Here is a 25,166-nt window from a genome sequence, read left to right as displayed (position 1 = left end):
ATAAAAATAAATCCAAGAATTTTGTCTCTCTTGGAGTTTCTTCCTAGAGCTAATTTAAATTCGTATGCCAAGTTTATTATTTATATATTTACATCTTCTTCTTTTCAATTGCGGTTACATAGGTTTCTTCCACATTTTGTGCCATATTTTATATACATATAATTTGAAATCAAATATTCCTTCAATTTGTCTGAGACTACGATATTTTCTTTTACTCGCATTTAATTTATGCAACTCCTAGGCATTTGCCACTTTAAAAGTCAAGAGCTAGCTTTAGTTGGCGCATTGACCTTGACCTATTAGCTATTTTTAGTGGTCACACACATACAAACTCATATTGAGCATACGCCACGTATACACACAGGAACACACGCACACCCGCACACTCGCACACACTCAAACTTTAAAGCCTCTCAAAGTTGAAAAAATTTTGCTCTGCATTTTAATTAACTGCCTTTATTAACTGTGCATCCATTTACATGCCATGCCCGCCCGCCCGCCTGCCTGCCTGCCTCTTGTTGCGCCACTCCCCGCCCGCCCCCTCCATAAAAAACACGCGCTCGTATTAACACATTAGTCCGAGCCAATGCCTGAGCTCGAGCCAGCGCCAGCGCCAGCGCCGGAGCCGGAGCAGGAGTTGACTGCAAGCAGCTGCCACGAGCTGCCTCTGCCGCCACCGCCGTCGCCCACGCAGCTGTTGCAATTCGAGAGCGAGGAGCTGCTGCAGCTGCCACCGAGTGGCAGCCAAACCACTGTCCGACAGCAACAGGCAGCGGCTGCTGGCAGCCTCTCATCAATTTCGAGCGGCTCCTCTTCGTCAGGTCTGGGTGGCTGCAGCGCCGCCGCTCTCAGCCCCAGCTCCACACTCTCGCTGGACATGGAGCAGTCGCCCATGCACTCGCGCCAGGCATCGGGCTCCAGCACTTCGCTGGATGTGGCTGCTGTTGATAATTATATACCAGCCGCACCGCCTGCACCGCCCGCACCGCCGCAGAATGAGAATGACATGAACATGCAGAACAAGGGACATAATGCATATAATCAACTGCTAAAGCAGTACTCCCATAAGCTGCAGCAGCAGCTACCCACAAACAACAACAGCAACAACACAAACAACAGACACAACAACACGGCCAAACCATTCACAACAACAACAACAACAACAACAACAGCAGCAGCAACCAGCAATGGACAGAATGTTGCAGCTCTGAGTGCAACACTCGCTAATCAATTGAAATTTAATTCACATCAGGCAAAGCCAACAGTAGCAGCAGCAGCAGCAGCAGCAGCAACAGCAGCAACAGCTACTGCCGCAGCTACAGCTTCAGCTCAGTCAGATATAATGTCAGCCAACGTGGCGGATGAGCAATATTTAATTAATAACAACAATTGCTTTGGCGACGCCGCCCCCGCTGCCAGCGGCGCTGCCGCTGCGTGTTCAGTTCCCTCTGCGGCAGCGAGTGGCTCTGAGCAGCCGTTCGAATATGTCACCTTGACCGGAAATGTAATACGCAGCGTGCAGCCGCCTGGCAAGGGCAATGCCCCAGCCAGCTATCGGGTAAGTAAGCCATGCTCTTGCGCCTCCTCCTCCCCATCTCCTGACCCACCGCCGCAAGCTAAGCTAAGTAAGCCAAACAAAGCCTGCCAAAGTGTTGAATGTTCTTTTTGATGTCTAACTCGCTAACGTATGTTGTCATTGAATTGAATTTGATCGATAAGAGTCCAGCTGGGAGACACTGTAGATGCACTACTTAAAGATTGGGATGGTATAACATTCCTATAGTTTAGTTATAGAAATAGTAGTAGATTAGAGTAGTAGACATATAGGAGGAGAATAAAGTAGTAGAGATGTAAGAGTACAATAGTAGAGATATAAGAGTAGAGTAGAGTTGTTGAGAAATAGTAGTAGATTAGAGTAGTAGAGATATTGGAGTAGAATCGAGCAGTAGATATATAGGAGTAAAATAGAGCAGTAGTAGGAGCAGAATAGAGCAGTAGAGATATAGGAGTAGATTAGAGTAGTAGAGATATAGGAGTAGAATAGAGTTGTAGAGATATAAGAGTAGAGTAGAGTAGAGTAGTAGAGCTATAGGAGTAGAGTAGTACAGATATAGGAGTAGAATAGAGTAGTAGAGCTATAGGAGTAGAGTAGTAGAAATATAGGAGTAGAATAGAGTAGAAGTCGGAGTAAAGTAGAGGAGTACCGATTTAAGAGTAGAATTGAGTGGTAGAAAGATAGGAGTAGAGTAGAGTAGTAGTAGGAGTAAAGTAGAGGAGTAGCGATTTAGGAGTAGAATTGACTAGTAGAAAAATAAGAGTAGAGTAGAGTAGTAGAGAAATAGCAGAGCGGAATAGTGGAATAGTAGAAAGCTATACATTTTAATCTAGTACTCACAGTAATTACAGTGTCTGCCAGCAGTTATTGGTTTATTTATAGTTCTTTTGGCTTTGATTAAAACTGAGTTGAATTTAAAGAGATTCTTTAATTTAATCTAATTAATCCGCGCTCTCTCTCTCTCTCTTTCTCTATCTGTGTGCTTAGGTCAACCAGGGCTATGCTCGGCCCTATGGCGCCTCTCAGGCGCCCGCGGCAGCGCCCAAGTCTCCGGTGCCGGTCTCCTATCCACCTCAGCAGCAGCAGCAGCAGCAGCGTCCAGGTGGCAACGCCTACGCCACTTTGCCACGCTCGAATGTTGGTCAACAAGGTAAGATGATGACGACGACAGCTGATGATGAGTGTTTGTCGCAGTCAGAAGGTGAATGGGTTTAGAAACCAGAAGCCAGAGAGCTGATTGCACCCCTCTCGCTCTCTCTTTGTCTCACTCTCTCTCTTCTGTCACCCTCTGTCTCTCTCTGGCAAGTGTTAGCTGCTTGTGTGGCCTCAACCCACGATTGCCCCAAATGTATTAAATGTGTATAAATCAAAACAAATTTTGTTGTTAAGCTAAAACACACAAACTCAACTTTTTTCTAGTCAAAATAAATTTAAAACCAAAACTAACCTCAAAAAAAAAAAAAAAAAGACAAATAGAACCCAAAAAATAAAAGAATCTGCTTAAATAACAATTTTTTGGCAAAGGCGCAAAAATGAAATCGACCCGAGAAACAATTTTTGCTTTGTATATATCTTCCTCTATATATAAATGTCTCTGTGTCTGTGTGTGTGTCTATATGTTTAGGTCGCACTGTACAAAGGTACAATAGCTTCAACAGACAACAACAACAACAACAATATCAGCAGCAACAACATTATCAACAACAGCAGCAGCAGCAGAAGCAACAATATAGAAACTCTTACCCAATTGGATCGAGCAATAAATATGCTACACTGCCTAACTATAATACACAGACTCAATCCTACAACAACAACAACAGCATCTATAACAGCAATAACTATAATCGAGGTAAACAGCATTTGTTGCTAATGCAGCAGCAGCAGCAGCAGCAACAGCAGCAGCCACAGCAACAGGCTTTTAGCAACATTCGCAGCGCGCAGTTGATTTAGTTTTTTGCGATACTCGTTCGTGTTGTGTGAATGGGGCATATTAGTTTTGCGTCTTTTTTGTCTGACTGTCCGCAAATCTTGTTTGCAGTTTACTATAGAAGCGAGAGAGTCGCAACATGAGATAAAGATTTTCTCGTGTTGCTGTGTCCCTTACTTTCGTAAGCTTAGGCAATGAAATATATTTCTTATTATAATTGGATACTTCAAATCCAACATTAAATGCTTCCACTGGTAACTAAGACTAGTCTACCATATCAAAAGAATCAAACTTACCTAGTTTCAGCCATCTGGAATGGATACAAATTGGATACTTGTCTATATTTAAAGACAGATCCTTAAATAATCTGCATATAATTATAATCAATCAATCAATCCCAGTTTGTGCAAACTGAACGAGTATCGGGCAGTCGGGGTCGTTCGACTGCAGTGTTCTTAGTTGCTTCTGTTCGAATTTGTTGCTGCACTTTAGTTAATTGCCAAACACTTGCCACACTTTCAACACTTGCCACAGGCTTTGACTGCCACTGAATTCGGATTTTTTGTTGATTGCATCAAAATTTGAATCGAGTCTCTAGCAAAAGGGAAAGAATTTGAGAAGTAAATAAGTTATGACACGGCCAGACGGGAAATTACACACGATAAGCGAAATAGCAGGGACTGGGGGTAAAAGGGGGCGTGGCCTTACAGCATTTCAATGTCAATGCAATTGCAATTGCGATTGCAGCGCAGCGCAGCGCTTCCGGCACATTGCCTTTCAACTGAAAGCCAAAAGCCCCCGAAACCCAAAAACCAAGCGCACGTTGCGTATACGTAATGCAGCAAAACGAAACAATTCAAGCACACACACACGCACACACACACATGTGAATGCGAATGCTATAAAATGTATTTCGGTTCAGCAATGCAACGTTGCAATAACTGTGGTGGTCCCGCCACACACACACACATACCCAACATTAAATGCAAGGCAAATATTAAATATATAAATTCGTGTGTGAGTATGAGTGTGTGTGTTTGGTTGTGCTTACGGAACACAGTGACTGATAAAAGCTGATGTCTAGCGTTGCGATAAATGCTATAGAGACCTTTGATTTCTGTCAGCATACATTTACAGCCAGCAGCCACTGCAATTGGTGCTGCTTACTTACACTGACTGCCAGCAGTTATGCAACACGTGACAGTACAATTTTATCATATATTCTTATGCTATACTTCAGTGTTAAGTGATTCGAGAAAGATCTGATTATTTGATACATTTCAAAAGGGAGCCAACCTGTGCCCTTATAGCCAGTTCCCACTGTAGCTGCGATGCCTTTGCTTCGCTGGCTGCACACACGAATTTTATACATTTCTCTTTATATAAACAGAGTTGAGGCACACGTATATGTACACATATACATATGCTGACATATGCAAGTATGCATGTGTGTGTGTGTATTTGTATATCAATTACGCCTGAGCATTGTTGTTGGCTGTCATAACGGAAATGAATTAACAGCAAATATGGCGGGTACAGGCAACGAATCCAAAATGGTAACAATGCAATTTATGAGTCCAATCTATCTCTCTCTCTCTCTCTCTCTCGCAATTAAAAATGCAATTATTACATGCCAAAAGTCCACACTATAGCTCTTACATATATAGCTCTCTCTCTCTCTATATAGATTTAATTTAATTTCGAGCTGAATCGCTCTCAGCTTCAACTCTCACTCTCACCTACCACCTTGAGTGAGCACCTTGAGTGAGTAAAGCTTTGCAATCAGAAATCAAAATCAATCTCCTAATCAAAGCGTGAATCACGCACAACCGCAGCCATTAACCGAGCACATTTCTCTGGCTTTTTTCGTGCTGTGTTGTTGGCGGCATGCCGCTAAAAGCAGCTGCCAAAAGCCGCCAAAAACACACATAAAAACAAATCCAGTGGCAAATCCAACAGCAGGCCGCGGAGGGCGGGCAGCTGGCAAACAAATGTTTGTACTACACACATTCCGACACGCACGCACACACACCCATACACCCTCACACACACGCACGCACAACAATGTAAACGAAGGCAGATAAATTACCAGTCATTATTATCCAAACAGCCTGACATCCTGTGTGTGCTCAGCCTGCTTTGCGCTTTGCGCTCCATATTGATGCACGTCTCTCTCTCTCTCTCTCTCTCTCTCTCTCTCTCGCTCACGCTCTGTGTCTAGCGTGTTCTGGTTTCATGCATCAAATGCCTTGAATTCCTCAAGGTCTTAGCGGAAGTCCTGGCCCATGCTTAACTCCCAGTTATTTATTATCTTCGTTTTGTTTGGCTGCTCAACTATTCTGCTCGAGCAGCAGGAGAACTGAAATTTATCTCAAATACTTCTACTTATATACATGCCCATATACATATACAATTTTGATCAATTTTGGCTTGGCATTTCTTCTTCTTCTTTCTAGGTTACGGTTACCAATATACCTATTAGAAAGCAAAAACTTAGAGCACAAATTGCAAAGTCCCTTTTTTGGCAAGGCTGATGAAATTTTCGGAGATTCTTTTGGGAAAACTTTCTAAGCCTGAACACCTAAACATACACATATATCTATCTACAAAATCTTTCACTTAATTAACAGTTGTTTAATGAATTTGCAATAAATCTTATCAGTTCTAAATCGATTTATGATTCCATATACACGTGCATAGACATGCACTATGTTCTACATGAGCTATTTATGTAGTTCTCTCTAACTAAACGCTTCTCGCCTAACAGCGCATCAGCATTTGCCGATCTATCTATATGCATATACTGTATACATATATACTTGTGTATCTCTATAACTTACTCTACTTTGCATGCCTAAGGCCCATCTATATATATCTCTCTTTATATATGCATACGTATTCCAAGTGTACCAAGTGAAACTTTTTCCTTGGGTCTGCCTCTATCTCTCTCTCATTATGTTTATTGCGAACTTTGTTGAATATAAAATATTTTCTATAATAAGCGACTTTCTGCTTGTGACTATGTGTGTCTGTCTGTGTGTGTGTGTGTGTGCGTGTGCTGTTGCCATTTTCAATTTCTGCAAAATTACAGCCAATATGAAATTATGCATAATAAAAGCCAATGACTACCTGTCGTCGCCATTTTGGCTCTTGTGCAGAGACGTGAGACGTGAGAGCTCAGCGCGCAGTCCCCCAGCCACAGGCTCAGGAACATAAAAAATGAACACACACACGCGCACACACACAGTCATGCAAGTGTGTCTAGCACACACACGCACACACATGCTTGTGCTCTCTGTTTATTGTTCCGCCATGAAAATGGCCTGAAAATAAGAAATGAAAAATTTATTTGCCCGGGCAAACAATATTGTCTGTATTTCAGCTCTTTTTATATTGCAATGGATATTTTGTTTATGTTTTTTGATGTGTGACGACAACAACGACAACGACAACGACGACAGTGACGACGACAACAGACCGATTACATATATATTTATATATATATACAGATATATGTAATTGTTGTACACATTGCGTATACGCCACGTTCGCAGTTTAATCTCCCTCTAGGAATAGGTCTACAAAAGTCTATTGATATCCCGATACTGCGTATACGCAGCATTTCCCAGCTAGAGTGCAGATAGACTATATACATATATTGGTAGCTCTTTTTACTAACTAGTTTCGACTTGTAAACGGAGAAATACTTCATATTTAACTTGTTGGAGCTTCATTCTTAATGCGTTACTCGATTAACTCCATCAAATTAGTTGCAGTCTCAGCCTGTGGCAGTTGCTTTACACTACTCAGACACTTCTCACACGTTTAGTATTTAAAATAACACTAATTGAACACACTTTGGAACTTGTTGTTCGTTTTTGTCTCACGTAAGGAGCTGATACTTGGCATAAGCTGAGCTGAGCTGCTCTGCTAAGCGGCTTAGCTGAATTGTCTTGCCCCACGGGCCATGGCAAGGACAAGGCCAGGGGGAAGGGAAAGGCAAGGGCTACGACAAGGCAAGGGTCGTTTGCCAGTTGTAGTTAGTTTAGCTTCGCTTTGTTTTTCTGCTTTTGCGTTTCTCTTGTTTTTGTTGTTTGCGCCGCCTTTTGACATCTCTCAAGCGCACCGCCTTCACCTTCGACCGAGCTTCTGCTTCGCCGTCTCCGCCACCTCCGCCACCTATGCCGCTGCCGCCACCACTGCCGCCGCCGCCGCTTTGCTCAGAGCCAACGATTAACAAGCGTATGAATTTTATTTCTTTCTGCTCTTATATTTGCCTCCGCCCCCGCCTCGCCCTCGCTCCGCTGTCGCCTTACTAACCACTACTTTGCCCCTACCACGCCCCTGTCCCCCTCTACACTCGACGCGCAGAATCGGAGGCGGAAGGCTTGCAGCCGCAATACGAGGAGGAATGCTACGAAGAGGATGTCGAGGTTGCCATGGCAGCCAGCCGTCGCTCGCATGGCAGCAGCTTCTCGTGGCCGCCGCCACAGGATGAAAGTCATACGGCACCAACCGCTGCACCACTCTATATAGCCCCACCCGAAACGCAGCACGTGGTGGTGGCGAAGCCTGTGCAGGAGGTGCCGCCTCTGCCGCCGGGCAGCGCCAGTTCGCGCCTCGATCCGCAGCCGCAGGAGCGGTCTCAAGCGAACAAGTCGCAGCAGCCTTCGCAGGCTTCACAGGCTCCACAGGCTGCGCAGTGGCAAAGTTACTCGGCACCACAGCTCACGCAGCAGCGCGTGCAGCAGACTCAAATGGAGCAAGAGTCGAGCTCGGACAGCTATACGTCCACATCGACAACCACAACAACCACCTCGGAGGAGTATCAGCGCATGTATGCCGCCCAGCTGCAGGCCTATCAAATGCAGCAGGCGTGCTACGAGCAGTCGGGCTCTGAGCTGGACTACCAGTTGGACCAGGACGCGCAGGATTATGCCTCGGGCAGGCGCAGTGCCCAGGAGTGCGTCGACTCGCTCTCAGCGCCATTGAGCACCTACAAGCTAATCGATATGGTAAGGGAGGTGACGCCCAGTCCCGTGTCTACTCCAGCTCCTGGTGCAGCTCCTGCTCCTGCTCCTGCTGCTGCTCCACCTGCTCGTCACGTGGCGTTCAACGATGAGCCAGAGATCAAGGAGCTGCACACTGAGCTGGAGACGATACCCGAGTCGGCCGAGGACCGCGAGGGCCTCATCATTGAGCAGCGCTGCCAGATACTCGAGAGCGAGCGCATGTTCCAGGCCACGCCAGAGATTAAGATCGAGATAGCCCCCGTGCGTCAGCGGCCACCACCCTCCAAGATACCCAATCCCATGCCAAAGGAATGGATCAACCCCATGATTCGTGTGCTTACCACAGCCCCGGAGGTGCCTTTCCACCTTGTCGAGTGTCCGTTCCCCAAGCCTTGCGACGATAATTTCGAGGCGGAGGCAGCTGCTGCCGAAGACGCAGCTGAGCAGGCAGCTCAACAAGCTGCAGTTGCTCCACCTCCACCTCCGGCTCCGGCTCCGGCTCCGGCTCCGGCTCCTGCTATCGCTCCCGCTGCTGCTGTAGATGCCTATGCCGTTCAGCTGTTGCGCGAGTCGCCGCCACGTGGCAATCGACTCAGTCAGGCTATGGCTACAGCGCCGGAGTTTCCAGTTCGCTTCGCCCCGCCCGCAGCCGAGGGCGTTCCACTACCCGAAGAAACAGTACCCTATATGCCGCCGCCCATGGATATGAAGCCGTACATGCGCGAAGATTATCGTCCAAAGAGTCCGTTCGTGAGCGCCTTGACCACCGCCCCGGAGCGACCCTTCGAGGGTCACTTCGACCGGGATGTTCCCATCCATATGATAGACCTGCCCACACCCAAGGAGCACCTGAGCATGTGCGACGCACTGTGCACAGCGCCCGAACGTGGCTATACCCCACTCAATCCCGAGAATGCGACGCAGCGCCGTGAGGAGGAGCAAAAACAGCAGGAGCTAAAGAAGTATGAATTTCAGGTGCTCGATCATGAGGAGGAACTGGGCATCAAGCCGGAGCCGCCCGAGTCTGTGGAGTACTTCAAAACGCAGCCTCAACAGCAGCGCAAATCCTCAGCATTTGCGGCCATGCAAGCATTCCAGCCGTCTCGCGAGCCACTTTCCTCCAACGCCAACGCCAACACCAATGCCAACTCCAACTCCAACTCCTCCAATTCCTCCGCGTCCAACTCGAACACTATCACAAGTTCCCTAACGAAAGAACAGAATGATCTTGAGTACCAGAAGTACTGCAAGGCGCAGCAGCGCAATCAAAAGCGACTCGACTACTTTCACAAAAAGGAAGAGGAGCTCAACCAGAATCAAACACAGATGAAACTTTTTGAGACTTACTCGTCTAATTCGAATGCGAATGCTGCGACTGCTTCCTCTAACTCCTCTTCCACAGTCCATCAGCCCAACAACATCAACAGCAACAACAACAGCAACAACAACAGCAACTCCACCTCTAACTCTGCTTACGCCGCCCAAGCCCAGACCCAGGCTCAGGTCCAGTCTCATGTCCAGGCCAGCAGTCGGTCCTCCTTTTCAGCCAGCTCCAACCTGACCTCCTCCATTTGCACTACCAGCCAGTCAGCTGTAAATACCGCTTGCAAACTCGATGCCCACGAACTGATCGAGGAAACCGCCGAGGAACTCGAGCACTCTGAGGTACTATTCCCGCCTCCATCCCCGCTCAGCCACTTGAAAGGCAAAGCCGTCCAGTCCGGTTTGCACAGGGCGGATGCCATACCCAAGTACCAGCGCAATTGGACAGTGCTGCCCACCCAGAGCCCCATACGCACACCGGAGCCACAAGAGCTGCGCGAGAATGTGCCGCTTGCTTTCGTAGATGCACCCAAGCAGCCGACGACAAGTGCCAGCTCAGAGACTGTGCACAGACCCATTGCAAAGGTTTCGACGGCATCGACGGCTGCTCGAGGCTCGATTGCTTCGGTTGCCTCGGTTGCTTCGGTGGGTAAGCCAGCGGTGCAGCCGTCGGTGCCCATCATAATTGAAGATCGATCGGGTCCAGTAACGATGGCTTTTCAATCACTAGATGAATATGAACGGCCCGATCAGTCGGTGACTCCTACTCGGCCGTACACGCCCTGCTCGTCGGTCTGTTCGATGATCAACAAGCCGGCACCCATCATACCCTTCTATCAGACAGAGGAGAAGCTCTGCTTTGATGAGTGCCCAGCTACGCATGCGCGCGACTATGATCAACGTGCTGCCTCGCCCTTTCCAGATCGCGCACGCTCGCCAGCGCCTGGACCTCCGCCGAACCCGCTCTCGGCCATACGAGCGCCACGCATGAAGGACCCCTCGGAGTCTCAGCTGCTCTCAGTCGGAGGATCGCGTCTGCAGGCGGGCTCTATCACCACGGGCCAGAGCTACCAGGGCCAGCTGTTGGCCCACTCCGAGCTCAGCTCGCAGTCGGCCAGCCAGAGCTACAGCCAGCAGCCGGAGAAGTTGACAGAGATGCGAATCGGCAATGTGAATGTGCAGCAGCGCGAGCAGTCCTCACAGCTGCAGGAACAGAAGCAATCGCAGCTCCAAAGTCAAACCAAGACCCAAATTGGCAACACACAGATCGAGCGCAGACGCAAGGTTACTGAGGAGTTTGAGCACACCCAGAGTGCCAAGACCATCGAGATACGCACGGGCTCCAGCTCCCAGACGCAGATAAAGTCACAGTCTCAATTGCAATCGCAATCGCAATCGCAGTTGAAGTCGCAGTCTCAGTTGCAGTCTCAATTGCAGTCGCAGTCTCAATCACAGTCACAGTCGGAGTCTACGGAGCGCCGCTCGTCCTATGGACGCACAGGTTTCGTGGCCAATCAGGCCCGTCGGCTCTCTGGGCTGGAGCAGGAAATTAGCAGCTTAACGACTCAGTCTCAAGCCATCAGTGCTCGCGCCTCGACTCTAGGCGAGGGCAGCTTCCCACAGCTGCGTTCGCCCACCTTCGAGGATAAGTTTCCTCTGAATCCAGCTGCTGTTGAGTCAAGCGTGCCCAACTATTCAGCAGGGTTGACAGCAGGCAACAAGCTGCTCGGACCTCCACCTGGATTCAGGCAGCAGCAGCAGCAACAGCAACAGCAACAGCAGCAGCAGCAGCTGCAACAGAGGTCGGCCTTCAAGTCAACTTCCTCGACTCAGCAACAGCAGCTGACCTCATCGCTAACATCAGCTTCAGCAATTACATCCGCATCTGCATCAACATCTGCATCAGCATCAGCATCACAAGCGTCGGCCAGTCTAACCAAAGCTTCTGCTATTACTACCACAACTAATAACCAAGCCTGTGCGCAATTCAGAGGCTCTGGAGCCGCTGGCTCCTCATTAACAGCTGCGCTGGCCAAGCTGCCAGCTGCTTCGGCGCCAAAGCCAACAACAACTGCAGTTGCGCCACCCGTCTTTCCGCCCAATCTAAGCGAGTTGAACTCTAATGTTGATGGTTCCACAGGTGCTGGAGGCAAGGGCGGAGCATTCGGTGCCACCTCGGCGCCAAAGCGTGGACGTGGCATTCTCAACAAGGCCGCCGGACCAGGCGTTCGCATCCCACTCTGCAACAGCTGCAATGTGCAGATCAGGTGAAGAAGAATTCCCCATGCTGTTTCAAGTTCTCGTTGTTGTTTTTGTTTTGTTTGATTTCTAATCCTGTTCTTTAATTATCTGGAGTCCAAGCTCCAATTGTTACGTATACTTCTAATTCCTTCCATGCCACAGCTGACCTGAGACTTGCTTCTCTGACTGTTTAGAGATCAAGTCCTGCATGATTTGGCTGGCGAAGCTCTGATTAATATCAGATCGTCTTTGCCCATGCCATTTAGCTCTAAGTCTCCAACTAATACATTGCACGAACTGTAAACCCTAACCAATTTCGTTTGTTGTTTTTCGTTATCGTTCCATTATTCCCTTGCCGCAGGGCCACTTCCGCTTGCTCAGCCAATTAACTCGCATGCTAATCCAAATGCCACGCTGTCACGCCCCATTCAGAGAGCAACTGACGAGCATATCGAGACGGACGCCACAGCCATGTTGACCGAGTCCATAGGCCGCATGGATATGGGCGAGCAGACGCCTGCCTTCATGCAGGAGGCAGGCAAGATCATTTCCAACATGTTGGAGGCGCGACTTGCCAACAGCGCCACGCCCTCCCACGCAGGCAGCAGCTTAAGTCTGCGCAGCAACAGCAGCTCGAATCTGACAAAGAGTCCGATGATAGTGCGCAAGCGTCTAGACCTGGACGACTTCAAGCACATTGATCCTACACAGCCTGTGGCCCTGCACCCAGTTGTAGCTGTGCCACAGGCGCCCCCGCCGGCTCCCCTGCAGCACCAGAAGCAGCTGCCAATTGAGCTGGGCAAACAGAAGGCACAGCCACAAGTCGAGCGCGTAGAGCAGACGCTGCAGCTCGAGCTGCCGGCGCAGCACCCAATGAGCAAAATCCTCGATATCTGTGATAGTGGCAAGGCGAGCCAAGAGCAGCCGACGCCCGAGCCAGTTGCCTTTAGAAATAATCTGAGGCGCACGGATGCCACCCACGCTGCCGATCGTCGCTCCTACATAGAGCCCAAGCAGAACTCCAGCAGCAATAACAGCAGCGGAAAGGATAGCAAGGATGTCAACAACAGTCAGGGCGGTGCGCCCAAGTTTAGCGTTTGTGTTAGGGCATTGGGAGATGCTCAGGGACCCATGTCGGAGGAGAACGAGAAGGCCGTAAGTCAGTTGCTCAAGGATGGTAAGCGTCCCATATGCTGTCAGTGCAACAAGGAAATTACATCGTAAGTACTCTAATTGCCTAACAGCCTGCGCCTGCCCAACCCGCTGTCCTTTGCGTTTCCCTTCCGCCCAATGCTAATACTCCAATTTGCCATCCTTTTGCAGGGGACCCTTCATTACGGCTCTGGGTCGCATCTGGTGCCCCGATCACTTCATCTGCGTGAACGGCAACTGCCGTCGTCCGCTGCAGGACATTGGCTTCGTTGAGGAGAAGGGCGACCTCTACTGCGAGTACTGCTTCGAGAAGTATCTGGCGCCCACTTGCAGCAAATGCGCTGGCAAAATCAAGGTAAGCTCTTATCCCTAGCTCAAGCCTCTATGAGCTGAGCACTAACTCTCTCTCCCCCTCTCTTAGGGCGACTGCTTGAATGCCATTGGCAAGCACTTCCATCCGGAGTGCTTTACTTGCGGCCAGTGCGGCAAGATCTTTGGCAACACGCCATTCTTCCTGGAAGATGGCAATGCATACTGCGAGGCTGACTGGAACGAGCTGTTCACTACAAAGTGCTTCGCCTGCGGCTTCCCTGTTGAAGCTGGCGATAGATGGGTGGAGGCGCTGAATCACAACTATCATAGCCAATGCTTCAACTGCACTGTAAGTATATGATATACATGCGTATATGTTCACATGTGAATGGATTCGCTTAATCTCTTATTTCCTATAGTTCTGCAAACAAAACCTGGAGGGTCAGAGCTTCTACAATAAGGGCGGACGTCCCTTCTGCAAGAATCACGCGCGTTAAGCACAATCACAGATCTTATTGTATATGGCTCGACTATGGACTTCAGGGATTACGCACACTAACAACCAACAACCAACCTACAATAACCGACAACAACAGCACGATTAGAAAAGCAACAACAGTTCTGAATTAAGCATTGAAGCTCATTAAAGCAATTATCAAATTAAATGATGCCCAATTAATATTAATTAATTTCCTTTATAATTTGTTTTCTTTGAACTGTTATCCTAATTTTAAAAAGAAATGAAAGAAAATCAAACATTGTAAACGACACGAAATCGAATTAGTTTTCCACAGCAGCACCCTTATATATATATATATATATATGTATATGTCTATATATATATGTATATATCCGACTATCCACACCTTATATTTATATATTATTTATTCATGTTAACATAATCGAATTATATGCTTATATATATTTGAATGTATTTTACAAAAGTTATTTAGTTCAAATGAGAAGAAGTTGCTGTTCTCAAACCGCGCAAAAATGGATTTCAAATGTCTAAAAACAAATGTATGTTTATATATTATATATCCTCAATCAATCAGAGCGCAATCAGAAAAAAATATTGAACTACTTAAACAACTAAAACTCAATCTAAAATTTGTGTTGTAAACCAAATCACGATTATCTTAATTGATTGTACCTTGTACTAAATTACTATCAATAAATTTCGAAATCTTTTTCGCGTTAAATAAACAGAGTTTTTGAAAATCTACAGTGAATCACAAATATCTGCCAGTTTTACTTTTCAATGGCCTTCAATATGGTGTTTCTAACAAACCAACTCCTAATTTTATTCTGAGTGGCCTGAATTCTATGAATTTGGCTATTACTAGCAAGCTCCCAAAATAAAGAAAACCGTATGTCTATCGGAAATAATATACATTATCATATCGCTGAACAGCAAGGAATCGGAACCGAATTAACCTATGCAATAGGAACTATAAAATCCATCATTGATGTAAAACTGTAAGTATTGGTAATATATGAAATAGATTGACTTTACAATAAATTTTATTTCTCTTTGGTTTTAGTCTAGAGAGCAATTAGATCGTTAGATATAACTAAGAATAAACACAATGGAGCTCTGTGGTGGAAACATGTATTAAAAATGAAAAATAAAAAACATATATTTTTACTTATAATGTCTTCCGTTTAGGTTTATAGTAGTCTGTATAGTCTATCTGTAAGCCCATTAATTTGTCGAAAATTAGATTTAAGTCTTTAATATATTAAAAACTAGTTTTTGAATACAAATTGTACTTATATTTCCCCAAAATACTTAAAATAAATAAAATGTATATAAATTAAAAGAACTGTGTTTTTTTTTAGTTTGTATTTTTTGCATACTTTTAGGTAAGAGATTAAATGTGCTCACGAAAATAACTGTAGCATACTTTTGGGAGCAACTGTTTTTCACTGGCCCATTGCACTCATAGCAAATTTCCACTCAAGAGCCAAGCAAAACAGCAAGTCACAGAATGTAGACAAACAAACATGCATAATTTTGCTCAGTGTAAAATTATGATTTGCATACCTTTTGTGGCAGCAGCTCTTGTTGTCAAAGCATTGAATTTGTACCTGAATTGCCCTCAATTACCAGGCGAACAGAAGTTTGCGGCAAGTTGATAAAAAATTATTTTTTCAGTGTAAAATTATCAATTGCATACTTTTGGGCCTAGAATTTATTTGTTTAATAAATACTAATGTAGCATACTTTTGGCAGGTCGCCAATATGCGCTGGCCTATTGTATCATTTTAGCAAATTTCCACTCGTTTACCAGGCGAACAGAAGCTTGCAGAAGGACACCAAAAATGGTCAACAAATCTCTGCATGACATTTTCATGACATGCACTTTTGGTATGCAGCATTTATTTGCATTGCATGTCTAATTTAACGTAAAACCCCTAGAAATACCAGGCGAGCAGCGAAGAGCAGCAGCTCGACAGAAATTCCTTGAAAATTTTAGTTTCAAGGTCAACCAATTGAGTCCATTGCTATGACACTCTAAACGATTTCAAGGTCACACGGTGAGAGTGTCATGTTGTATAGGCAACAGCAGCACTGAGCCAATGACGTGGCTTGAAAATAGCGCATGCATATTAGTGAGTATTGCCTGCGTATTTGGGTAGAGAAATTGGTAGAGATCATAAACTCAGTTGTATATTATAACATTTGCAGCTGCTTTGTTTAGCATATTAAGCCCAGTTTTAACGTAAAACACCTAAAAATACCAGGCGATCAGCGTAGTGCAGAAGCTGGACATAAATTCTTGGAGAGAGTTCTTACAGAAGTTAGTTTCAAGGTCAACCATTAGAGTGCATTGCTGTGACACTCTAAGCAACTTCAAGGTTATTTGGTGAGAGAGGTTCGCCGTTTCATGAGCAGCAGCAGCACTGAGCCACTGACGTAGCCTGAAAATAGCGCATGCATATTAGTGAGTATTGCCTGCGTATTTGGGTAGAGAAATCCTTAGAGATCATATACTCAGTGCATATCATAACATTTTCGCTATGCCCAGCAGCATATATTTGCCGTATCAAGTCCAATTGTAATATAAAACCCCGAAAAACACCAGGCGAGCAGCTGAACGTAGCAGCTGGACATAAATTCGTTGAGAGAAAATTTTTACAGAGTTTAGTTTCAAGGTCAACCATTTGAGTGCATTGCTATGACACTCTAAGCAACATTGGTGAGAGAGTTTCGCAGTTTTATGTACGGCAGAAACGTTCAGCCAATGGCGTGGCCTGAAAAAAAGGTGCGTGCATATTAGTGAGAATTACCTGCGCATTTATGACTAGAAATGCTCAGAGATCTTAGACTCATTGCCTTTGATGATATTTTCGCTGTTCTATGGGCATCAGCAGCGCTGAGCTAATGGCGTGCCCTGCAAAAGGGCTCATGCATATTAGTGAGCACAACTAGGTTCATTTATGACTAGAAATGCTCAGAGATCTTCAGTGAATCAACAGTGCTACGCTTATACACTGTTAACTAACATTTTTTGCCTTACTGCTCTTTTCTGTGCGCCTAGTACCTCCAAAACTTGTCCAGCTATTTTGGTGAAATAGCAGCCGCACAGAAACGTAAAGTAGGGTGCAAAATATTCTTTAACAGTATATTAACAGCGTACTGTTACCATACTGTTCTTTAACAGAATAAGAGCATTGCTCTGCATATATTTAACCGTTGATTTTTGAATATCAACTCCCAGTAAAGTAACCCCGCTAAGTAAAATAAAAACAGTTTGTATATTTACTGATCAAAATCGTTTATTGATTTTTCAAATTTACACAGTTTTTGCTGATTTAAATATGCATTTATTTATACACATACATATACATAAGCGATTTCAAGGTCAATCGGTGAGAGAGTTTCACTGTTTTAGGGACAGCAGAAGCGATGAGCCAATGATGTGGCCTAAGAAAAGCCGCACGCATATTAGTGAGCATTACCTGCGTATTTGTATAGAGAAATGCTAAGAGATCATAAACTCAGTTGCATTTCATAATATTTTCACCATGCCCAGCAGCATATATTTGCTCTCTCAAGTAAAATTTAAATGTAATACCCCTAAAAATACCAGGCGAGCATATGAGCGTAGTACCTGGACATACATTCTTTGAGAGAAGGTTTTTACAGAAATTAGTTTCAAGGTCAACCATTTGAGTGCATTGCTGTGACACTCTAAACGATTTCAAGGTCATTCGGTGAGAGAGTTTCGCAGTTTTATGTACGGCAGAAGCGATTAGCCAATGGCGTGGCCTGAAAAAAGGTGCGTGCATATTAGTGAGCATTACTGGCGCATTTATGACTAGAAATGCTCAGAGATCTTAGACTCATTGCGTTTTGATAATATTTTCGCTATTTTATGGGGTGAGCCAATGGCGTGGCTTGAAAATAGCACATGCATATTAGTGAGTATTGCCTGCGTATTTGGGTAAAAAAATGCTTAGAGATCATAAACTCAGTGCATATCATAACATTTGCAGCAGCTTTGTTTACCATATCAATTCCAGTTTTAACGTAAAACACATAAAAGTATCAGGCGATCAGCGTAGTGCAGAAGCTGGACATAAATTCCTGGAGAGAGTTCTTACAGAAGTTAGTTTCAAGGTCAACCATTTGAGTGCATTGCTGTGACACTCTAACTTGTACGTCATTTAGTGAGAGAGTTTCGTCGTTTTATGTACGGCAGAAGCGATGAGCATGAAAAAAAAGGCGGGTGCATATTAGTGAGCACTACTGGCGCATTTATGACTAGAAATGATCAGAGATCTTAGACTCAGACGATTTTGATAGCACAGCAGCATTTATTTGCCGTATCAAGTCCAATTGTAACGTAAAACCCCGAAAAATACCAGGCAAGCAGCTGAACGTAGCAGCTGGACATAAATTCGTTGAGAGAAAATTTTTACATAGTTTAGTTTCAAGGTCAACCATTTGAGTGCATTGCTATGACACTTTAAGCAACATTGGTGAGAGAGTTTCGCAGTTTTATGTACGGCAGAAACGTTCAGCCAATGGCGTGGCCTGAAAAAAAGGTGCGTGCATATTAGTGAGAATTACCTGCGCATTTATGACTAGAAATGCTCAGAGATCTTAGACTCATTGCCTTTGATGATATTTTCGCTGTTCTATGGGCATCAGCAGCGCTAAGCCAATGGTGTGCCCTGAGAAAGGGCTCATGCATATTATTGAGCACAACTAGGTGCATTTATGACTAGAAATGCTCAGAGATCTTCAGTGAATCAACAGTGCTACGCTTATACACTGTTAACTAACATTTTTTGCCTTACTGCTCTTTTCTGTGCGCCTAGTACCTCCAAAACTTGTCCATCTATTTTGGTGAATACCAGCCGCACAGAAACGTAAAGTAGGGTGCAAAATATTCTTTAACAGTATATTAACAGCGTACTGTTACCATACTGTTCTTTAACAGAATAAGAGCATTATTCTGCATATATTTAACCGTTGATTTTTGAATATCAACTCCCAGTAAAGTAACCCCGCTAAATAAAATAGAAACAGTTTGTATATTTACTGATCAAAATCATTTATTGATTGGTCAAATTCACACAGTTTTTGCTGATTTAAATATACATTTATTCATACGCATATACATACATACCGCTTAAATTATAACATCTTCGGGAACTTAACACTATTTGTCGCCCGATTTCCGAAGAATATATCCTTTTCGATACGTACCTTTGAAGTCTTTCGATCTGCATTGAAAAATATACATTTCATAATATTTTTTATTTATTTGGAATATTTGATTTCCCCGATCTTCCATTGCTCGGGATCTGCGAAACAGTCGCATATACTGGAGGGTTTGCAGCAGGTTTTTCTTAAATATGCAATACGAATTGTAAGCTGTGAGGCATAGTCGGTACAGCGCACAAGCAACTGCTGTGACGTATTTCGTGAAAGTGGAAAAGTATGCAATGGATTTTGCTTGACTCACACACATACACACGCATACAGAAACACACGCAGGCGGCAGTTTGCAGAGTCGAGAGCAATTTCATGCTCAACCAATTTTTGTTGTTTGTTCATTTGGCATTTTCCGAGGCGATTTTCATGCCATTTTCCTCGCCAATGGCAGAAGGTGTCAATTTCTGTGTGTTCGCTCCACATTTTTGCGTGCTGGGTGTTAATCGTCGGACCCAACTGCCAACAGCCAAAGCCCAAAGCCTACACAAGGGCCCGGTCCGTGGCCAATACGCAAGCTTTACGCTAGATTAAGCAGCCCATACGACTATGTGGGAGTGGGTCGGGGAGGGGACGCACTACCACGCCCTTTTGTTGCTGAACTCTGGCAGGCGGAAACGTAGAGAGGAAAGAAAAAACAATTTGCGGTTTTCGTGGCATTTTATCAACATTACATTTTTGCAGATGTTTTTGGTTTTTAGTTTATTTCAGCCAGCAGCGGGCTTCAAGTTAATATTTAGCATATCTATATATATACTTTATATAGAATACATACATAGTATTTTCTAACTGTATTGTACTTATGCACGATCCGTGTTAGATAACAACAGCGCTACAATTTCTATTTAGTTTACTTGTATTTGTTTCGCTTTAATTATTATTAATTATTTGTATTTTATTTGTATGTTATGTTTGAAACGCATGCAGAAATCAGTTTTCTTTTTCAGTTTCCGTTCGATTCGTTCCATCGAATATGCGCGCAAAATTTGTCACCGTAGCGTTCCGTTGCGAATTTACATCAGATTCATTCAATATGTTTTATATATAATATATATTTGGATAGTGGAGCAAAAAATCTAGACTTAATGCATGCACTCGAAATATTTACAAGACTTTGATATATCTTTAGTATTTATGGGATTATGGATTGGTTGCTCGAATAATCTTCTTCTAATACTTTCGCATCTATATAGAGTACATACAATATATGAGAGTTAGTCTCGCAGCACTCACTTATATGCTATACAAAAATAAATTCAACACATTCAAGTACAACAAACATATAGTATGTATATATATCTTAACTAAATGCCGCTTATCTATATCTAGATATCAAAGTTGTTTCGTGCTATCATTTAGGAGCAGAGTTTCCTTCTTTTCTCTTTTAGTTTTCGTATCGTACAAATAAATACCTTTGGGTTAACGAGTGTTTCAGTTTAACAAAAAAAAAAAATAGGCCTTAAGCTTGAGCTGAGCAGCTGGGCTACAGGTGCGCCAATATGTCGATCTGATCGAGCGTGTTCGCCTGCCCCGCTGCCTGTGGCTGCGCTCTGCTGGCCGCATGCACGTCCGCCTGGGAGATGGTCACAATTGTCACCAGATCGCCTTTGCCCTTGCTGGTCGACGTCGTCGTCGTCGTCGTCGTCGCCTGCTGCTGTTGCTGCTGCTCCTGGTTTCTGGCTTCGATCTCCACAATGGCCGAGGTGAGCAAAGTATTCGACTGCAGCGCGCTGTAGTCTGGCAATTGCTCGCCGGACAGCTCCGGCAAATCCTCATTGGCCAGCAGCCGGCCCGAGGGCGCCGTCTCGATGGTCCGCTCGACCGAAGAGGGCGTGGCGTTGCGCGAGCGATAGCTGGGCGGCAAACTGTACTCCGAGCCGCCCATGCTGCTGCTGATGGTGCCGCCGCCGCCCATGCCGGCACGCAAGGTGCTCAAAGGGGCTCTGCAAAGAAAGGAAACAGAGTTAAGCAACACAACGAATAAAGCATGAGACAAAGTCAACGCAGGACATTTGTATCTGTATACATGTCCAGATCTTTGTCAATTTAAATAACAAAAGGCGTTCGGTCAATTGTTGCCAGTCCAGTCCGTAAGTCAGGCTCGAGTCAAAAAAGCATGGAAAATGGAAAGATCCTTTCTTCTGTTTGGGCCCAAAATGCAAATTGCATAAAGCAATTTGAAGTATGTAAAATTGCATTTAATTGTTGCCGACAAAAGATTTCAGAATGCGTAAGGAAATGCGAATGTCAGGCATACTAAGTAAGCAAGGACTCTCATCTATCTCTCCATATCCCGCTGTCTCACTCTCTCGCTCACTCGGTCTCTTTCGTGCGCCTATCTCTGGCCTAACAGGCAATTTTCACAGACATTCGACTCTGGTGCCTCTGTCTTTGTTTGTTTAATTGACTTGGCTAACAGCTTTGCCTGGCAATTGCTTATTCCCTTCTCCCTCTCACTCTCGTTCTCTCTCCCTCTACCTTCTCTCTAGGCTTTGCTCAAATCCTTGCCCAGGATCTGGCCTATTCTGGCCTGCCTTTCGCAGATTGCCTTTTAACATACTCTCGCTCTGCCTGCTTGTTATGCATCGCAAACTCCACTTCAAGTGTGTGTGTGTGTGTGTATGTGTGTGTGTGCGAGTGTGCGAGAGATGCGTGTGTGTGTAAATATTTTGTAAAATTTCACAGATTTCTTTGTTCGCATCTTACATCATATTTGAATATGCCATCACACATACAACACACACACACACACGCGCACTCTCTCTCACTCTGATTCGCTGCCACACACACTTTGCATAAGTTTTTGCTTTCCGACATACTTCTCTGTCACTTTTTATACCCCTTGAAAAGAACAGTTCAGAGCGGGCATATTCGATGGACAAGAAAAATCTCGAACTTTGATTACCTATTTTTTATTATTTATATATTTTTATTATTTTTAGAAATTGGGCAATTTATGTTTAGTCAAAGTCTGGTCCACATCACATTTTAGGAGCAGTTTCTTACTACCAGTGTATTTTTATTCCAATTCTAAGCTCTGTATAATCAAGATCTCATATTAAGTTCGTTTCCTTCCTTTTCTAGTCAGCTACACTCAAAGTCTAATGAATATTATATTTCAAGATCGCGTTCTTACTTACTAAGTCTTCTTATCACAAAATTAAACGTTTGTCATGTCTCAATATCTAAAAGTCGACTATGCTCTGTCTTCCTCTCTCTCTCTCACCCTCTCTCCCTCTAGTTGCCTAGCTGAAATTTGTATTATTTTGTGCCTTCTCTAGGCCCCATGGTCTGCAGCCAGCTCTAAGCTTCTTATGTGTATTACAAAGTCCTTGCCGTATCTGTTGTCTTTTCATTTCCATTATCGGACATAAATATTTGAGTGCATGTGGCCTTGTGGCGTCATTATAAACAAATTAATTTGCCATAAATTTGCATTTGTCTTCGTGAATATATTCATGAGTGGGCTACTCAAACACTCGAACACTGTGAAACGCTGTGTGCCCACCAGTGCGTGAGTTTCCGGCCTCGACTTTCGGTTTTTCGACTGTTCGATATTTCAGTTGGCTGGCAATAAAAAAGTAAACTTTTCTAATTAGCCAACATTGTGTGATCAAAGCAGCAATTATACTGCCACCCCTCCTCGCTCTGCTTCTCCCTTTCCATTGTTTCCAATTTATGCCTTAACTTCCCTGTCCTTTCGTTTAGTATTTCAATTGTTTGAAGTAGAGTTTCTCCCTCTCCCTCTGCCTCTGCCTCTGCCTCTGCCTCTGCCTCTGCTTCCGCCTCCTGCTGAATTCAATTAAGTTGCAAATGTCACGCGCCCAACTCGATATCAAGCAAAAATCATTTCAAACAACAAATTTAGCTATTGACAGGCTCCCAAAGTTGTTTAGAATAAACTTTTTTCTTTGCGGTGGGTGGGGCGACCCCAAGCAATGTGTCAATGCGGTTGGCAGCCAGCACCAACCGCACGAAGCTAAAAACCGCCAACGCTCCAACCACACCCCAGTCAACCACCAAAGCCACCCAGTCGCCCACTCAGCTCCCCAACCACCCAGCCACCCTGCTAAGCCCTCTCCTATTGCCGTTTCGCACTGTGCGGCGTTGTTGTAAACATTTTGTGGTTGCAGCGCCAAAAACTTTACAAATAATTCACGAGGGGTATGCGAACCTGCTGAATTCCCAAGGCTAGAAGAAGGTGGCAGGGGAAGAGTGGGGAGCTGTGAGAGTAAAGCAATTCTAATCAGGGCTCTGGCCATGCGCACTCACCTCAGCAAGCTGCCAGCATGAGATCGATATGTGGGCGGCGGGGAATTGCCACGCACCACTCCATTCTGACGATCGCGATCCAAAAGCAAAAGTCTGAAAAATACAATTTGAGAATGTATAATATTAATTAAAGAACAAATTAATTATATAAATTTGAAAGAATTTGATAAATGTACACGACCTATATAGACTATGGATAAGCACTAGCTGCCCTGAAAGTTAAGCCCACAATAAAATATTTGAAATCAATATGATTTGCACTTGCTATGGAAGGCAGGAAAATTCTGCATAAGATTCACTCGGACGGAATGTATAACCAGTCAATTATCATGGAGTAGATAGCCTGATCCAGAATATATGCGTCCACATGGCTGTATGTGTCGCGTTGTTTCAGTGCTGTCCAGACATTACAAAATATAATTTGTATTAAAAAGTAGTCATAATTTTAAAAAGCTTTTCTAGCACTCTTTTGGCGCATGAAACCCTCCCACAAAAAGGTAGGAAAATAAAAAAATTAATGGCAAAAATGTCAGACAGGAAGTTTTGTAGTCCAGTGTATAATTACATAATGCAATTAATTGCGCAAGGACATGCGAGCGGATGCGGTTAGCCGAGCATGTCCGCTGCGCTGTCCTAGCCACGAGACTGGACTCTACTCTCCTACTCCTGCTGGCCTCCTGCTGGCTTCCTCCACTCACCTGAGTCGATATTCCTGCATGCTGGCCTGGTACGAGGGCGGCGGTGGTCTATGCTGAAACTCCGGATAGAGCAGGCCATGGGGTGCACCGCCTCCTCGGGTGCAGGGCCTCCTTCCACAGCGGGCCAGGTCGACGCTGGTGCCCAGGCCCAGGCCGAGGCAGCTCTGACCACCGGGCGCCGTCATTCGCCAGGCGGCGCCGCTCACTGTGACCAGCACCACGCCCACTCCTTCAAAGAGAAAGAGAGAGAGAGAGAGAGAGAGATTATATTAAAAATAATAGTTTAAAATATGAATATCTATATGAACTAAAGGAGAATCAATGAACCAAGAAAGATAATAATAATTTTTGTTGCATATATAAAAAGTACATATATATTGTAAAAGTTTAAACGATTTGTAAAAGTTGCTGTGGCAAGCTCTCAATTAAGTGTTTGTTCATTGTAATTGCGCTGCTCGAGCTTAATTAGACGTCAAATACTGCGTGGGCGTGGCAGTTGGCCTAAAGCAATCGAGAGGGAGAGAGGGTGTGGGGTGTGGGGCACGTGTGCAATGGTCAATCTTAATCAGGGGGCACAGCTTCCACAACTTCCACTTCCACTTCCACTTCCACTTTCACTTTCGCTGCAGAGTCGTCGGGGCTTTCCTTTTGACAGCCACAGCTGTGGCACGGCCTGTGGCACGGCCAGCGACTCAGCTGCTGGGGCCAGTGGAGCATGGCATCATCTGCTGGCGACGCAGCCAAAGCCTTCGGCTGAGACTGAAGTCCACAGCCGGCAGCTGATTAAAGACGGCAATAAAGGTGAACATCATTTTTATTAGACGAAATTGTCGACATTTTGCAGTCGTTGTTGTTGTTGCAGATGATTATAATAATATTGTTGCTGTTGCTATTGTTGTTGTCGCACATTTTCATGAGCAATTTGCGCTCCTCAAGCTGAACGCAC

The 25,166-nt window shown here is 44.9% G+C and overlaps 2 protein-coding genes across 20 annotated transcripts in view; one reads left to right on the top strand and one right to left on the bottom strand.

Moving 5' to 3' along the window:
* Positions 1-14,728, top strand: part of Zasp52 (Z band alternatively spliced PDZ-motif protein 52) — a 67,505-nt gene extending 52,777 nt beyond the window's left edge. For 14 of the 19 annotated variants that reach the window (XM_089471938.1, XM_089471939.1, XM_089471946.1 and 11 more), the window contains 6 exons: positions 1,253-1,558; positions 2,543-2,705; positions 7,854-12,084; positions 13,382-13,565; positions 13,632-13,871; positions 13,942-14,728. In XM_089471938.1, the coding sequence (XP_089328064.1) occupies positions 1,253-1,558; positions 2,543-2,705; positions 7,854-12,084; positions 13,382-13,565; positions 13,632-13,871; positions 13,942-14,019 (5,202 nt within the window). In that variant the 3' untranslated portion in view covers positions 14,020-14,728. Of the gene's footprint in view, positions 1-1,252; positions 1,559-2,542; positions 2,706-3,179; positions 3,405-5,938; positions 6,152-7,853; positions 12,085-13,381; positions 13,566-13,631; positions 13,872-13,941 lie in introns of those variants that run through there. The other 5 variants (XM_089471949.1, XM_089471950.1, XM_089471948.1 and 2 more) reach the window with 4 other exon arrangements.
* Positions 14,729-19,898: 5,170 nt separating this feature from the next.
* Positions 19,899-25,166, bottom strand: part of LOC108615665 (uncharacterized) — a 57,121-nt gene continuing 51,853 nt past the window's right edge. Inside the window, exons 5-7 of the mRNA XM_018010324.2 lie at positions 24,221-24,449; positions 23,523-23,615; positions 19,899-21,193 (exon numbers count right to left, since the gene is read on the bottom strand). Of these exons, the coding sequence (XP_017865813.2) occupies positions 20,734-21,193; positions 23,523-23,615; positions 24,221-24,449 (782 nt within the window). The 3' untranslated portion in view covers positions 19,899-20,733. The remainder of the gene's footprint in view (positions 21,194-23,522; positions 23,616-24,220; positions 24,450-25,166) is intronic.

This window comes from Drosophila arizonae, chromosome 5 (assembly GCF_054131065.1).
Source record: "Drosophila arizonae isolate 15081-1271.41 chromosome 5, UAZ_ARI_1.0, whole genome shotgun sequence".
NCBI classification, from domain to species: Eukaryota; Metazoa; Arthropoda; class Insecta; order Diptera; family Drosophilidae; genus Drosophila; species Drosophila arizonae.
The sequence above is the reverse complement of the archived record's forward strand: the minus strand, read 5'-3'. Positions and strand labels throughout refer to the sequence as shown.